This window comes from Haliotis asinina, chromosome 2, assembly GCF_037392515.1.
Source record: "Haliotis asinina isolate JCU_RB_2024 chromosome 2, JCU_Hal_asi_v2, whole genome shotgun sequence".
In the NCBI taxonomy this organism is placed as follows: Eukaryota; Metazoa; Mollusca; class Gastropoda; order Lepetellida; family Haliotidae; genus Haliotis; species Haliotis asinina.
Window position 1 is genome coordinate 101,295,419 of NC_090281.1, and position 14,929 is coordinate 101,310,347.

At 42.7% G+C, this 14,929-nt stretch overlaps 1 protein-coding gene across 3 annotated transcripts in view; it reads right to left on the reverse strand.

Annotated features, from left to right (window-relative positions):
* Positions 1–8,247: 8,247 nt before the first annotated feature.
* The window catches only part of LOC137273069 (coiled-coil domain-containing protein 169-like), a 37,715-nt gene continuing 31,033 nt past the window's right edge, over positions 8,248–14,929 (reverse strand). For 2 of the 3 annotated variants that reach the window (XM_067805520.1, XM_067805522.1), the window contains one exon: positions 8,359–10,453. In XM_067805520.1, the coding sequence (XP_067661621.1) occupies positions 10,357–10,453 (97 nt within the window). In that variant the 3' untranslated portion in view covers positions 8,359–10,356. Of the gene's footprint in view, positions 10,454–14,929 lie in introns of all 3 variants that reach the window. The other variant, XM_067805521.1, reaches the window with a different exon arrangement.

Here is a 14,929-nt window from a genome sequence, read left to right on the forward strand (position 1 = left end):
GTCTTCCATTGAGAAATGTCTGTCCTTTTGGGGTTTTGGAAAGAATCTGAGAAAATATATATTTACAGTGTATAAGAATATAAAAAGTTGCATGTCTCTTAATGGCCAATTATCTTACTGGTTTAACACTGAACATGGTTGTTGACAGGGTGACCCATTATCACTGGACATTTTTGTCCAATATTAACAAGTATGATTCGTTCAAATAAGATCATTAAGGGTATCCTGATAGATGACAAACAAATATTTGTTGTCTCTGCATGCTGATGACACTGAAATGTTGCCCGATGGTAGTAGATTTTCTTTTGATCATGTCTTGTGACTTTGGTGACATATCTGGTCTTGAAATTAATTATAACAAAATTCAAGTTGTATGGTTGGGTTCCAGAAAAGGCAGCTCTGAAAAATTTATGGCAGATCACCCAATCCACTGGAACCCTGATATATTGAATATTCCAGGAATCAAGTTTAAATTGATCCTCAAAAATAAGGTGCAATTAAATTTTAAATATAATTTGTTAGAGCTTAAACAGGTTATGAATAGATGGATGAAAAGGATTGTCACACCAATTGGAAGGATAGCAATAATGAAATATCTACTTGTATCAAAACATAACTATCTCCAATCATTGCCTTACCCATCTCATGATTTTCTTGTTGCATTAAATGGCTTTGCTGCACTGGAGTGGCAAGAACGATAAGGTTAAAACGTTGAAAGCGTGCCAGTCAGTTAAGCAAGGAGGTTTGGGTTAGCATATTTTTCTGTGTGAAATCGTTGAAACCCACTTGGATAAGGAAGTTGACTCTTATGGAATGTCCTAAATGGAAACAATTGTTGGAATCTACTAACCTAGCATTAATGAAAGTTGGAGAATTTGGTGCATGTTATTTTGTTAAAATCCTTTATGTTTTGGAAAAGTAGTTTTCAATCATTCACAGATTTGGACAAGAAATTGAAGCCAGAATCTTACAGTAGCTTTTTGACTGAGCCACTCTTTCATAATCCTCAATGTTAAGATTAACAGAAAACATGTTTTACTAAAGCATTTGTATGATAAAGGTATTATACAGGTAACAGACATTGTTCATGAAGAAAACAATTTTTTAACTTATGAAGAATTTATAGGAATGTATGTGGTGTCCATTCTTCCTAAAATTTTATGGAATTGTCATAAATATGTACTGCTGAGCGACGTTCTAAACATGAAGCTTTTTCTTTCATATCTTTTGATGTTAAAGCTGAAGGTCAGGAAAAGGGGGCACTTCAGTTTCCTAAACTGGTTTGGAGTGAAGTGTGTTTTAAGTTGTACAGTACAACTCGGGTAGTAAAACTTCGCAGGTTTTCAGTATAGAATAATGAACCAAGAAAAAATAGTTCATAGAACAAGCGAGGCAACAGGCCTAAGTAGTGGTAAAATTGGTGGGATAGTTTTCGAGATGTTGACTTCGAGCATGCTTTTGGTCTAGAAAAAAAGACAATATGTTCAACTTTTTGTCGTAATTAAGCCTTAATTAATCAAATGAAGTGTTCTTAAGAGTGTTCTCAATGCTGTTTAGCTATAGCATAACCATCTGCAAAATTTCATGAAAATCAGTCGAATAGTTTAGGAAACAATCACTTTTTAGTGAGCATGGAGTCGCTGCCGTCTGTCTGTATGTTCTGATTGGGCACTGTGGATGAGTAAAATTTGGTGGGCTTGGTCATAATGATATACATCCGACTGACTAGATTGTTGATAGTTGTCTGAAGGGTGAATGAAACGCAGTTCTCTACAGTGGTCCGCTCGCTATGGTCTCTGGATTGCTATGAGCAAGCGCTGTGAGTGGATGAGTCACAGTGTGTGTGTGTCTCGGCTACAGTCCATTTGAGTCAGAAATGGACCGATGAAATGTAAATTTTATCATTGTACAAAATTGCCACAGAAATGTAAATAGTACACATGTTTATCATTTACTGATACCCAACAGCTTTCTGACATTTGAACATTTTCCGTACTCCACCGAAAAAGTTGTTTAAGAAACTATCATCATTGAAAGTGCTAAAGTTGTTATCTGTTGCAGCTGGGTGAAACCGCAGAAACGCAACAGCAACTATCTCATCATGCACGGGATACACATGCCTGATGAAAAATGAAGTTGAATGCTGACATTAAACAGTTAATGATTAAAGTGTATGATTTTTAAGCGCTGGAGCCGAAAGGGGCAAACCATTTTAAGCCATTAACAAATTCTGTTAGGGGGCATCAAAAGCTTTAGGAATATCAGCAAAGGTATTGATAAATGTTCTGGAACACAAACATTGTGAGGGTGATGTGAAGCAGGTAGGGGTCGTGTCAAAATCACACAAATTAAAACATTTGGACAGCTTTCAAAAGAAATTGTAAGGCAGTCTATCAACAAGTTCTATTCTGAAAACAAATACACGTCACTGAAAATTATATAAAAACATTTGAATCAAGAACACAGCCTCAGAGTGCACACTCTGGTGACTCTTACACTCTTGCAGGTATCATGATAGGAAAATTTCGGGTGAGAATAGGTCAGTACTCTGTGAATGTCCTGATATCCATCGCTTGAGAAATAATTTTCTCACTGTAATAAAGAAGAAGCACGAGGAAGGGTTCGAGCCAGTAGCTTTTATGAGACCTGAGTCAATGCCTTGCACACAACCAGCAGTCAGTGGGTACCCGATGGGGGTGGTAAGGGAGAACGTAGAAAACATCCTCAAAGGCAATACAGCCTCAGCTATATGAGATCGTAAAAACCCTAAAAGGTGAACCTTTCTACAAAGTTGGCAGATATAAGTAAGTGTCACGATATTGTGCGACATAGACCCTATCACTGTGACCTTAACCCCATTGAAATGATATGGGGTATTGTCAAAGGAGATGTTGCCAGATCAAGCACAACTTTTAGATTATGTGACGCAGAGGTTTTGGTTAAGAAATCCCTTACAGCCCAACCATCTGTCTAGACACATGCAAAATTTAATGAAAATTGGTCAAATAATCACTTTTTAGTGAGCATGGGGTTGGTCGGAAAAAGACTAAAATCATCAAATCCGTAATTAGGTCTCATTTTCATTAATGACGTCATCAAGAACAATTCCAATGTTATATGGCTAAAGCCTAATCATCTGCTGAGATACATGCAAGATTTCACGAAAATCGGTTCGAATGGTTTAGGAAATAATCCCTTTATAAAGAGGTGTCCGTCTGGCGAAAGGCTGACTCTCCAACGTATCGTCTGACTTCAATATATTAACGAGGGGGTATGTGTTTTCAGCCAAACGAAACACAGCTTTCGGCATTCTCTCGAGCTATCTTGCTAGCATCATGTTGCCACGTGCTTGTAGCGAGGTGAGAGCCGTCTGAAGGTTAATGAAACGTACGTTTTGATAGTCAGTAAGGATGTATGGCTTGCAGACTTGCGAGGTGAAAGCTGACTGTAGGTGAATGAAACTTAGATTTCGGCAGTGTTCGACTTATTTCGAGGGTTGGTCTGAGTGAGTGCTACAGCTGTAATGATGCACGGCTGGTCGATAAGCGAGGTCATATCTCAACCATGACTAATAGATCTCAAATTTTGCTATCCGTTAGCACGGTGGAGATGTGATCTTCGTTCGTCTTCTATCGTATAAGTCGATTTCCGTGCCAGGCTGGTCGAATCCTCGTATGTCCTTTTATATTGGATAAGGTGATGGCTCTCATGGTTTTATTTGTATATTAGGAAATAAATTTTAATTGATCTTCGGATAATTTCTCAGGTGTGCCCTTCAAGCCTATGAAATGTAGATTGTCAGGTAAGAAAATTTTGGTGGTCGATACTTAGTTTTCCATGGTGACGGTGACTCCCTACAGACTGCAACAGGCGTTCACGTTCACTTGCAAATGATTGTAGCAAATGTGGCATTGTTTTTCTCCTGTATCACCAGGGTTTGATCCTTTTCACCATTTCGAGGTTCATCTAGGTAGACTTTGATGATCAGCATGGAATTCGCGGGTACATTTTTCAGGATGTTCATCAAATCATCAAATTCTGAGATTGCTTGTAAACTCACGTTTTGCATCCCGGGTTTTCTCGATAATGTGTAGAATACTGGTAGTGTGGAGTGTAGGCCAAGATCAGCATTGCTATTACATGAGGTAGTGGTCTAGTTTTCTGTGAAAATGACAGGAGAGCTGAGCGTGATGTCGATAATCCAGTTGATGTGGAAGGGTAACAGCACCCATTTGTCATGATTGGTGTAGACAAGAGAGTACGGAGTGTTTCTGACGATGACCGTGCACTTGCCATCATCTAAGTCAGAAAGCTTACCACCGGAGGCTGGGGATATTGCCTGCTCGTCTGTTCCCTTGCGGATGAGGTCATACTGTGTGTCGGTGTCAATAAATTTGCTTAGGTTGCTGCCTCCACCGCCACTTTTATCTTTTGCAGTGGGTAATTTGACGCGTCGGTAAATGTGGTTTTTGCATTCACTTTACCATCGACATCACGAACGTCGAAGCCGCGCTAGTCCCTGAGGTCGGAGATCACGAGCGTGGAACATTTCCTCTGTTGCATGACTGTTCCCAGACCTTTCGCTTGAGTCATGAACTGGAAACATTCAATTCCGCAATGGTACCTTGGATCACTGCAGTGACGAAAGCGTTTCGTTCCGACCATCTTTAAACGTTTCCACTTTTACCAGTATGGCTTTCAGAAGGGTCGAAGGATGTTGGCTGTGAAGGTTGTCAGTCGTGCTCAGCTGATTGAGATGGACGAACACCTCGTGTCTACACACAGCCGCCATATAGCTGCAATATTGCCGAGTTCAGCGTTAAACTACACTCACTCACTCAACCCGAGTGTCTGATGGGTTTATCCCCGGTCTTCAACATCATTGTGCCATTTGACACACTGAGTTTGAAGTTGGCTCCTATAGGTTGAAGATTTCATCGTTCAGCATGCACACGTTGTAGTAACCGTCGGAAAGATTGTGGCGAAGTCTGAGGATGAGCAGCTTGTTGTTACCCAGGGCTTGACTGATGTTCAACCATCGCAGGGAAAATGTGATGTCACTCAGCATGACTTAAAGCGGACCCATCACATTGTCGATCGCGTGCAGCAGCAGCACGGTTTGCTGTTCGTGATTCAAGACAGCGGGACATACATGTTACACACATGTGATACACTATTGTATATTCGTTCTGTGTATACACTGGGAGTGTTTTACTCTAAAATCAAGGTCGAACTTGCTCCAACCTCCCACTTCATAGCTCGGTTTATTGATGTCTTCGAAATGGATAGGTTTTCAGTCGAGAATGTTGAATCCCAATGCAGTTTTGACAGAATCAGCTCAGTTTCACCATGTGGTGTGCAACGACCAGGTGCCGCGTGATGTTGACCGATATCCGCCGTGGTCAGTTGGCTCCTGTTTGAGTCTCACATGTACTACCAGATCAGACGCATCCTGGAAGAGATCGCAGGACAAAGTTTGCTTCCAAAGGCATTTGCCGAGAATTCGACTTCGATCTGAATGTGGTTGATTGGCCCAGATCACGGTTTGGGAATTCCTATTGTTCACAACGAGCTGGTGAAAAATTGGCATTTGGAGGTTGCAACAGGCACCTGCAGACAATTGGAAAAGACATGGTCCAGTATTGTCAGTAAGGGAACTGCTTACGACGAGCAGAATGAGTGAGTGAGTTTATTTTTATGCTGCACTCAGCAATATTCCAACTATATGGCAGTGGTCTGTAAATAATTGAGTCTGGACCAGACAATCCAATGATCAACAACATGAGCAACGATCTGCGCAAATGGGAACCGATGACATGTGTCAACCAAGTCAGCAAGTCTGACCACCCGATCCTGTCAGTCGTCTCTTGCGACAAGCATAGTTGCCTTTTATGGCAAGCATGGGTTGCCTGTTCTACCCCAGGACCTTCACGCATCAAGACGAGCAGAAACAGTTCGTGGTCAATGCTGAACATGCCATTGCGGCTCCGGTCAATCTGCCGAGTGCTATCAAGCAATACAAGGATGTGTTGGAAAACACAAAATCGAAAGCCTAAAGACTACGTGTTTGGCGTGGGACAACAACATCACCACCACAATCCCTCCTTCGGCGCATGCATGTGATCTATCACCACGTGGCCAGACGTGGTGCTGTAAAATGACATTGGCACTGGACCTGTTGGAATATTACTACCAAGACGTGTTCAACTACATCATCATCCTTTGCTCAACGTTTAGTGTGAACAAGACGTATGCGGACCAAGCTTGGGTGATGGACCCGAACGTGCACAGGGAGGATTGGCTGCACACTATCCATGACTGAAGGCAGAATCGATGCTGGAAATCGTCAAGAAACAAGACGCACTCTCGAACCGGGCATTTTCCAGCCGACACACAAAGCGTACCATTTTGGTGCTGACGCAGAAATTCAACTCCGTGCTGAAAGACCAGTGACAGGTCACTGCAAGGACAGGGACTCATTCAAGGAATGCTTGTGAGAAAACGATATGATTCTGAGCAAAGGAGAACGTGATAGTCTGAAGAAGCAGCTCGCAGAAATGAAACATGCCAAACTTCTGTTGAAACAGATCAACACCTAGCCTTCAATACCGTCACCTGAAAGAAGAAGAAGAACCCCAAGAGAGTAGCCGCTGGTCGCAAAGGCTGGTTGGCCAAACAACTGAAGAAAAACGAAACAACTCAGTTGTGGATCCCTACACGCTATAGCCACCGCGACAGCGATAGCAACATCAATTAGAAGTTAACCTTCACATCACATTATAACAATGTCGACAACTGACATTCGTCGACGACGCACACCACACCACGTGATCAGCTTGCTGCACATAGGCTACGTGCCTTTGAGCAAAATGATTACCAAACTACCAATGCCAAAGCTCAACTTCAGCTTCCAAAATGTGGGCATGCTCGTGTTCGACTTGGGAGAATGAGATGAGAAAATATCAAACCGATTAGAGATTTCACTTTGCAACTCTGTTAGAGATTTCACTTCATTTCTGAACATACTGTAACCCTGTTAGAGATTTGACTTTGCACACAAACATATCACACAGGTGAACATATCAATACCCCCCCAGAAATGCCAGTGTCACGGGTACTCGCATGTGTAGCTGAGCTGGAGGAACACCGACTCGTGGACCTGGAGTTCTCACCGGTAAGTATCTGATAGAATGGAGGATGGAGGTCAACGAAAACATCGATCTCAAACCCCAGATTGCGGAATCTCAAATTTCAGATCATGGTGAAAAAGTCGCTGAACAAACAGCAGACGGACGACTCCACCGAACACGTCCAGCCCTTCTTCAAAGGCAAACAAGAAGTTGCGACCCAACCCCAGGCCGTCAACGGGTCCATCGATGACTCGTTCGCAAAGATATGAGAAAGCAGATGGGCTGGACCGTGGGCACAGTAGACACACTCTACCTAGACGAGGCCAGGTACGAGCCCTCCAAAGGCAGGTCCTAGCTCCATACTGCAAGAAGAAGAAAGCTATAGTCAATGTCAGAAACAAACAACTGGGTGAGGGTGGTGATTCAATCTGCTAGGTTTCAGGCCAACTTGCATTGGGACCAACTCTTCAGCTATCCCGAGGACAACCGGCCCAAATGGGAGGGCATCGTTGAACCCACTCCTGTCTCTGAGTTAAGCAAAATCGCAAAACAGAACATGGTGCACAGGATCAGCCCCCTCGCGGGTGATGAACGACGTCAGACCATCATCTCATTGTTAATTTAGGCGACAAGTATCATTATGCATGGATCCAACATTTCAACTGACTGCTGTGTGATCAATCAAAACAGGGAAAAGAAACACTTCCACAAGTGGTGCCTGCACGACTTCACGTAAGCCATCGCCTGGTCAAAGTTTTAAGAACAAAACACAAGAACACCCCCATGCACATGACCTGAGATGACTGGAAAACTTGAGAAAAGGCCAAGACCTGCCATGTGTGTGACGAATTCCTGGACAGCAACTCCATCACCATGTCCATCACCGAGGATGATTATGCGCACGCGATGAACGTGTGGGACAAACTGGCTGCAAGACACTGTGCGACTACCACGATCTGTACGAACTGTTTGAAAAATGGGTATTGTATCATACACTTCAGCCATCCTATGTGAATAAAACAATTCGAATCTTGCATCTTGCTGTTTTTCCTGCAGGTATTGTCTTAGTAAAGTCACCACGGTGTTATTTCTCTTCTTAGCAATCACACTGACTAAATTTGAACTTTTTGTAAAAATTTATTTAATCGAATGCGAGCCAATTTCGTAGCCATCGCTAAAGTTGGAGATGACACAAGATAAAAACAGATTTAAAGTTATCTCCCTTCCATCGACTTGAATTCACAAAACATCGGTAATTTCTGTACATTATACATGAATCAGTGTTCATGATAAAAAAGTACTACCATGAAATACCGAATGAGGTGCTTGTAAGCAGGGTACATTGAAAATAATAGAAGCGCTATCAGATAATCAAAAAGCGATATATGTATGTGTGTGAGATGAGATAAAAAGGTGATGTTCTAGTAGTCCTGTGATCATTTTGACACAGTGTAATGTAACAGTGTCTGAAGATGTTCATTCCCTATATGAACTACAAACAATGAATTACTTATACAAGATAAAAGTTTTATTTAAATCATCCAAGAGTAGAAAGATATTATAACAATAAATGATTTAAATCTATTTTGTCATCAGTGATTGAACAATACAATAACATGCTTCTCTGAAATAGTAGTGGGGTTTGGGCAAACATCAACAGTAGCTGTATCAGTCTGTAGTTACACAGTCAGGCCCTGTGTATGTATAGGTACCAGGTTCCTGGGTCAGAAAGTGGGTTGACTGTTCTCACCTACATGACCTGGGAGGGAAAGACCTAAGTCTTCTGTTTGATTTCTTCTGCTCTCTTTTTGAGGGTGACCGTAGTGTGTACACCCTAGACTGTAATGATGTGCCTACGTTTCAAAAATGACATGTGATATGGTGTAGTTTTCTAATGAGTGAAAAAGGTGCGTGGATTCATGGTGTAAATATTTCATGGCGTAACTAGTTGGCCTGTGTCAGGTGACTGGAGGTCACAATGCACCTACATACTACAGTACACTAGAACTTGTGCAATGTGACTTACAGATGAAGGTGGTCCTCTTTACCACTCTACAACCTGCATCATGTGATCTGTACCACTCAATGACGTGTGTCATGTGACACATAGATCAAGGTCTATGTGCCTCTTTAACACTCTTTGACCTTTGTCAGGTTACTGGAGGTCAGAGCATACCTTCATTACTCAGGTGTGTGTCAGGCGAAGGGAGGTCAAGATGTAGGACTTTGTCATCCAATTGCAGGTCACTGTACACTTACACGTTTTATGTAATTCATAATTATTCTCCTTTCTTGGGTATTGTTGTTGAAATCAGCAGTGTATTTTATAGAAATATTGTCAGCATAATTGATATGAATTTCACAATAAAACACAGAGTAATTATGTATTTCATGACATATATACATACAAAGGACTATTAGTCAATGTACTCATAAAGCCGCAGCTTTCGATTGCGTAGTTATACATTTGTTGCCATCATACAGTGAGGCAGGCACCAAATACTTGCCTTGACTGACCACACAGTACTCTGTCATACATGGGTTTTTCACAACAGAATACATCTAAACCTGAATTTCTTACACTTTTCTCATGTGTAAAGTCCCAGCTGTGTCTGTGTATAAAATTTTAAGTGTCTGCCTACAAAGTTTGGAGCATCTTCATATATAATCAGCGTGCCTACATATAAAGTCAGTGTCACTATAAATAAAGAGTTGTGTTGTGTGTCTGTAACAGTTACCATGCTATATTAAAGGCTAATATGTCTAAATATAGTCACTGTGTCTGCCTGTAAAGTTAGTATTCAGTATTATACGTAAATGTGCCTATACATTGTCAATGTGTCATCTGTTATGTGCCTTGGTAACAGTCCCTGTGTCATGTGATATTTCTTGTGCATGCCATTCTACACAATTGTAAGACACAAAGTTGTTTCATGGTTTGATCAAATTTCATCAAAGTCATGAACCATTAAAAATATAAAGTAAAGGAACTGATCCGAGACTGATGGCAGTCTCCAAACATGACAAGTGTCCTACCTCACACTGGTGACAGAAATATGTCTGCACAAACTCTGTACACCAGGATAATGTGCTGTATGTACTGAGATGGTCACTACAGATAATAAATTAGTTATCACAGGTAGCTTTTTGTTTAGAGTCTGTGTGAGGAGTTACATGGTTTCATTGTATACCATGCTTCCATGGTTCATGTAAGGGTTGTCTCCCTTCACACCATCTCCAGGCTGGGCAGGTTCTTCACCGCTGCTGTTTTCTTAATTGGTCCACGCTTTGGGTCAAGCACTCGTTGATCATCAGGAATATTCCTGTAAGAATGTACATGTATATCCATTTGAAAATGGCTTTTACATATCACATGTATGTACACAAAATTATGCCAGGAACCATTTCCTGGTTTTGCCTCTCTTTCAGACCAACAAGAAACCACCCCCATGACATGAGTAGAAGGGTGACTCTTACCGCCTACACCAAGCAGTATTCCAGCAGCTCCAAACTTTGGTGTCTTCATTTCATGATAATAAGATAAAGCTGAGATGTCATGCAGTTATAAATGTAATTTTCTGATTAAAATTGATTTTTTTATACATATCCTGATTCATGCTTATTATGCTTATCTCCTCCCTCTATGCGAAGACAGTGGAACACTTGAAATCCCTTGAAGTTTCGTTCTAATTCAAGCAGACGTAAAATACACTCACCCACCGGAAGCTTCCCTTCCACACCAATATGGTCACATGACCAGCCATGCTTGCCATCCCATTAACCTGACACAAGAATTACTGTGAATTCAGTGTGCTTGAGAGGGGTGTTTGGAAGGGCTTGATGCCATGAGTCAGGATAAGTATAAAATTTCATTTTCATTCAGAAAATTACATATTTTTCCTCATCCTGACTCATGCTTATTATACTTACAGAATCTGAAGGAAATGGCGGTGGGTAAGGCCACCCTGGATTCTGTTGGTTGCCATATAAATACGTCAAGTACTTCCCACCTCAGGAACTATTATGGCAAATTATAATTCGGTCCTGTTCCTCCAATATTCATCTGTGAGATGGGGGGATGATATCCAGTCGAACTTGCTGACTGGAACATGATGATATAGAGATCAGCTAGTGTCCTGCTAGTGTCTAGTGCAACTGTATGTCAAGATTTCTATCAGTCTCAACCCTTCTTCATATACAAGTATCTTAAAGACAGACTCTTATGGAATAAATAGGCGCTTGAAACATTGTCTCCTTGTCTAGTACCTTGGAGATATATTTTCAATAAACTGAGTGGGCAGATAAATTCTTGCAAAGTTCATAGCGAACAGAACAAACAGGTTTGCATGAAGGACATACTACATACTACATACTACATGGGGATCAACCGAGCACAATTTCAACACATGAAAATTTGTAAATATCATCTTGTTAAAATCTAAGAAGATCTGACAGACAACCGTCTAACTGTTTGACGCTGTGAGGAGCTTAGAGTTCTTCAATAGAGGTATCCAATGGCGTACTGCCAGTATAACTGCTTGCATCTCCAGATTGTTGATGTGCCATTGTTACCTTGTTCTACGTCTGACCACAGAACTGCAGTGGTCTGACCGTTGAAATGAGTGCCCCATCCTTTGAGCGATTCATCTATAAATAGTTCCTGATTGTTGGTGTATTCTGTTAAAGAGATGCCGGCGCAGACATTCGGTGGGGCAGTCCATCAAGACAGGTAACTGTGCAGATGCTGCAGTATGAAGGGCAGGAGAAACCCTTGGAGTGGCGGAAGCATGAGGCAACCCCTGTAGGTAAGGTCCTGAGCCGAAGTCAGCAGGTCTGAAGGGTATAGACGATTGAAAACAGCATGTTGTGAATCATCTGCAGCTTGTTTGAATGCTTCTTGGTGACAAGAAAGATGGGTGCATAGAACCCTGGGGAGTAATTGGGATCTAGCACTGTCTCTATTGCTTGCTTGTCAAATAGCCACAGAATGTATCAGTGTTCAGGCGACTGCGGCCACGGTCTCTGGCAAAAGCTGACCTGATGGATTCTCTGCGGGGAATATAGCGGCGCTTCCCTCTCCCACGTGATAGGTGTCTGCCTTTTGAGGCAGAACCCAGGCCTTCAAAGGTAGAAAGGGAAACCTCCATGTTTGCCAACTCCGCATGCTGGCGATAAACCTCTTTCATTGAACAAAAACTTCAAAGCGAAAGGAGCCCGTAACAGTTGTCTCTTGAATTCCTCCTGCCATGTGCAAAGATCCAGGAAACTTCAGCGTTGAACCGTGGTTGTCATTACCAAAGCTACATGCAAGAGAGCCAGCAAGTTGTGCAGCACCTTGCCTTGCCACTGGAACAGAGTCGCGAAGTGATCGATCCGGGAGGGATTATCCTCTGTCAAGTCAAAAGCCGTTGCTGAGGTAGCTGATGCCAGCACCGAAACAGGCTTGAGCATCCTGAACCTTATATGAAGATAACACAGATGCTTAAGGGATTCATCGTGTGCTGCTACAGTGTTAGCGAAACCAGACTGTCAACCTTATATTCTGACTTGCGTGATGTAGGGTTGAGGGACAACTTGGCAAAGTCAGCGTCCAACGACGAGATGGCATCATCGACCATGGGGTGGAGAGGAAGTAGTAACTCAGTCATAAGCTGAATAGCCTTCCGATCCAATGACTCTGACAGTGGTCTCTGACAATGGTCTCTGACAGAGGTCTCTGACAATCTGCCAGCCTTTCGGTGATCCATTCATAAGAGGCCAAGGGAGGGAGATAAGTTCCAACATCATCTATATCCTCCAGTGGCTCTTCATGGTAGGTTGGGGAGAAGAAACGTTCCTCTGCGTTGTCCCAGGATACAGACAGCGGCTTGAGAATGTGTAGACGAAGATGACACTGGACATTGGGGTAGAGGCGCTGACTGCAAAGTCTTCCCAGCTGGAGACCTTGAGTGACAAGGATGTATGCGTCGGGGCGACCGAGACCTGGACCTGTAATAAGTCCTTCAACGCATAGGCGATCTGGAATGCCTATCTCTATCTGCTGAGAAGCGAGATCTGGAGCTTGAATGGTGGCGTCGATGAGAGTGGAGTCTACGACGATGAGGGGAACCAGAGCGCTACCTCCTGGCACAACGGGAACGTTCCGCTTCGACCTCAAGGGCCCACTCTTCAACGAGTTGCCTCTGTAAGTCCGCCTCCCGCGATGACATTTGTGTTGATGATATACGAGGGATGCAGTATCCTGAAGACTGTGAGGTAGATGATCCAGACACCGGTGTCAGCGTCAGACATGGCGCTTGAGTCGGCGTCAGGAGTGGCGCTGGAGTCGGTTTCGGCATCGAAATCGCAGGTGTAGATATAAGCGCTGAATCCAACAGGCTCCTATCTGAAGAAGGAGGCAGCACCGGCATCCGGGCAGTAGACTGTGCTATCATCGGCGCCAGCATTGGTGTCGCACTGGGAAGGAACACACCCGCAGCATAGATCTGAGGAGCTTCTGGACCTCCAGGTGACCAGTAAGGACGCTGAGGCTCCGATGAATTCTGGTCACAAGCAGAATCTTGCATAGACTCATGTGTTGACGATCCAGAGTCTCCAGGAGAGACGAGCAAGATCTGAAAGACAACACCGGTGAAGAAATCTTTCTACGAAGTTGAGTGAAATGCTTCCTCCTAGCTGTAAGGAAAGCCTTGAACCCAGTGGGCGAAAGTGGCTTGCAATGCTGACAACACAGTCCGGACACTGGGGGTGAGGGTCCTTTGCCGACTTTAACACCTTGCAAATACTGCAGTACTGTCGAGTCATAAACAGCTACTGCAACATACAGACAAGCAAGAGAACTATAACATCATTTTAACTCGCCTAGCAAAACGCACCTACACAAGAAAACACCCCTATGAGAACAAATAGGCATGCCCAAGGGCGGGGTAGAGACAACAACAAAGATGGCTGCCCCCACAACAAGAGACATGTTATGAGAGAAAAATTACAAAAGACAACCACCATATAGATAAAAAATGATAAAACATGAATAAGATGGTGTAGGAGCCAACCATAGCTACGTACACCATACGGAGACCACACAAAAAGCGAGTACAATGCAAGAAAGCATCCCATATCAAAAGAACAAGTAAATATGCAGTAGCCAGGTAAGTGAAGCATAATTCTGTCTGGATTCTTCACTCATGCAAAATAAAGGAAACAAACATACCTACTGAGTAATAACAAACCTAACCACAAAGGAGTAGGTATAAAACTTATACAACAGCGCACCAAACAAACATCTGATCACAAGGACGCTTGAAGTAAAAGTGATTTTGAATGGTCTGCGCTTGCCCGGTTCAGGTGATCATGCCACTTCCGTGCCTATACATTCATTGATACACGAGGTAGCCATTCATGGGAATGGCAAATCAACGACTGTCTGATCTCACTTTAAGTGAAGCTTGAGGTAATATGCATAGTCAAAAGTGATTTTGAATGGTCTGCGCTTGCCCGGTTCAGATCATGCCACTTCCGTGCATATACATTCATTGATACATGAGGTAGCCATTCATCAGAATGGCGAATCAACGACTGTCTGATTTTTAAGCGAAGACTGAGGTAATATGTACTAGGGTAAGGTAAGTTAAAAGATAATACTTTTATATAATGACAATGATAATTACAATCCAAAAATAAAATATGACACAATTTAGATAATAGGAACAAAATACAAGCAAAACGTTATCACCGTATTGGGACCCAAAGTGCCTCTTACTGTCCTCCTTGGGCGATGAAGGAGAGAGCGATAAACATGG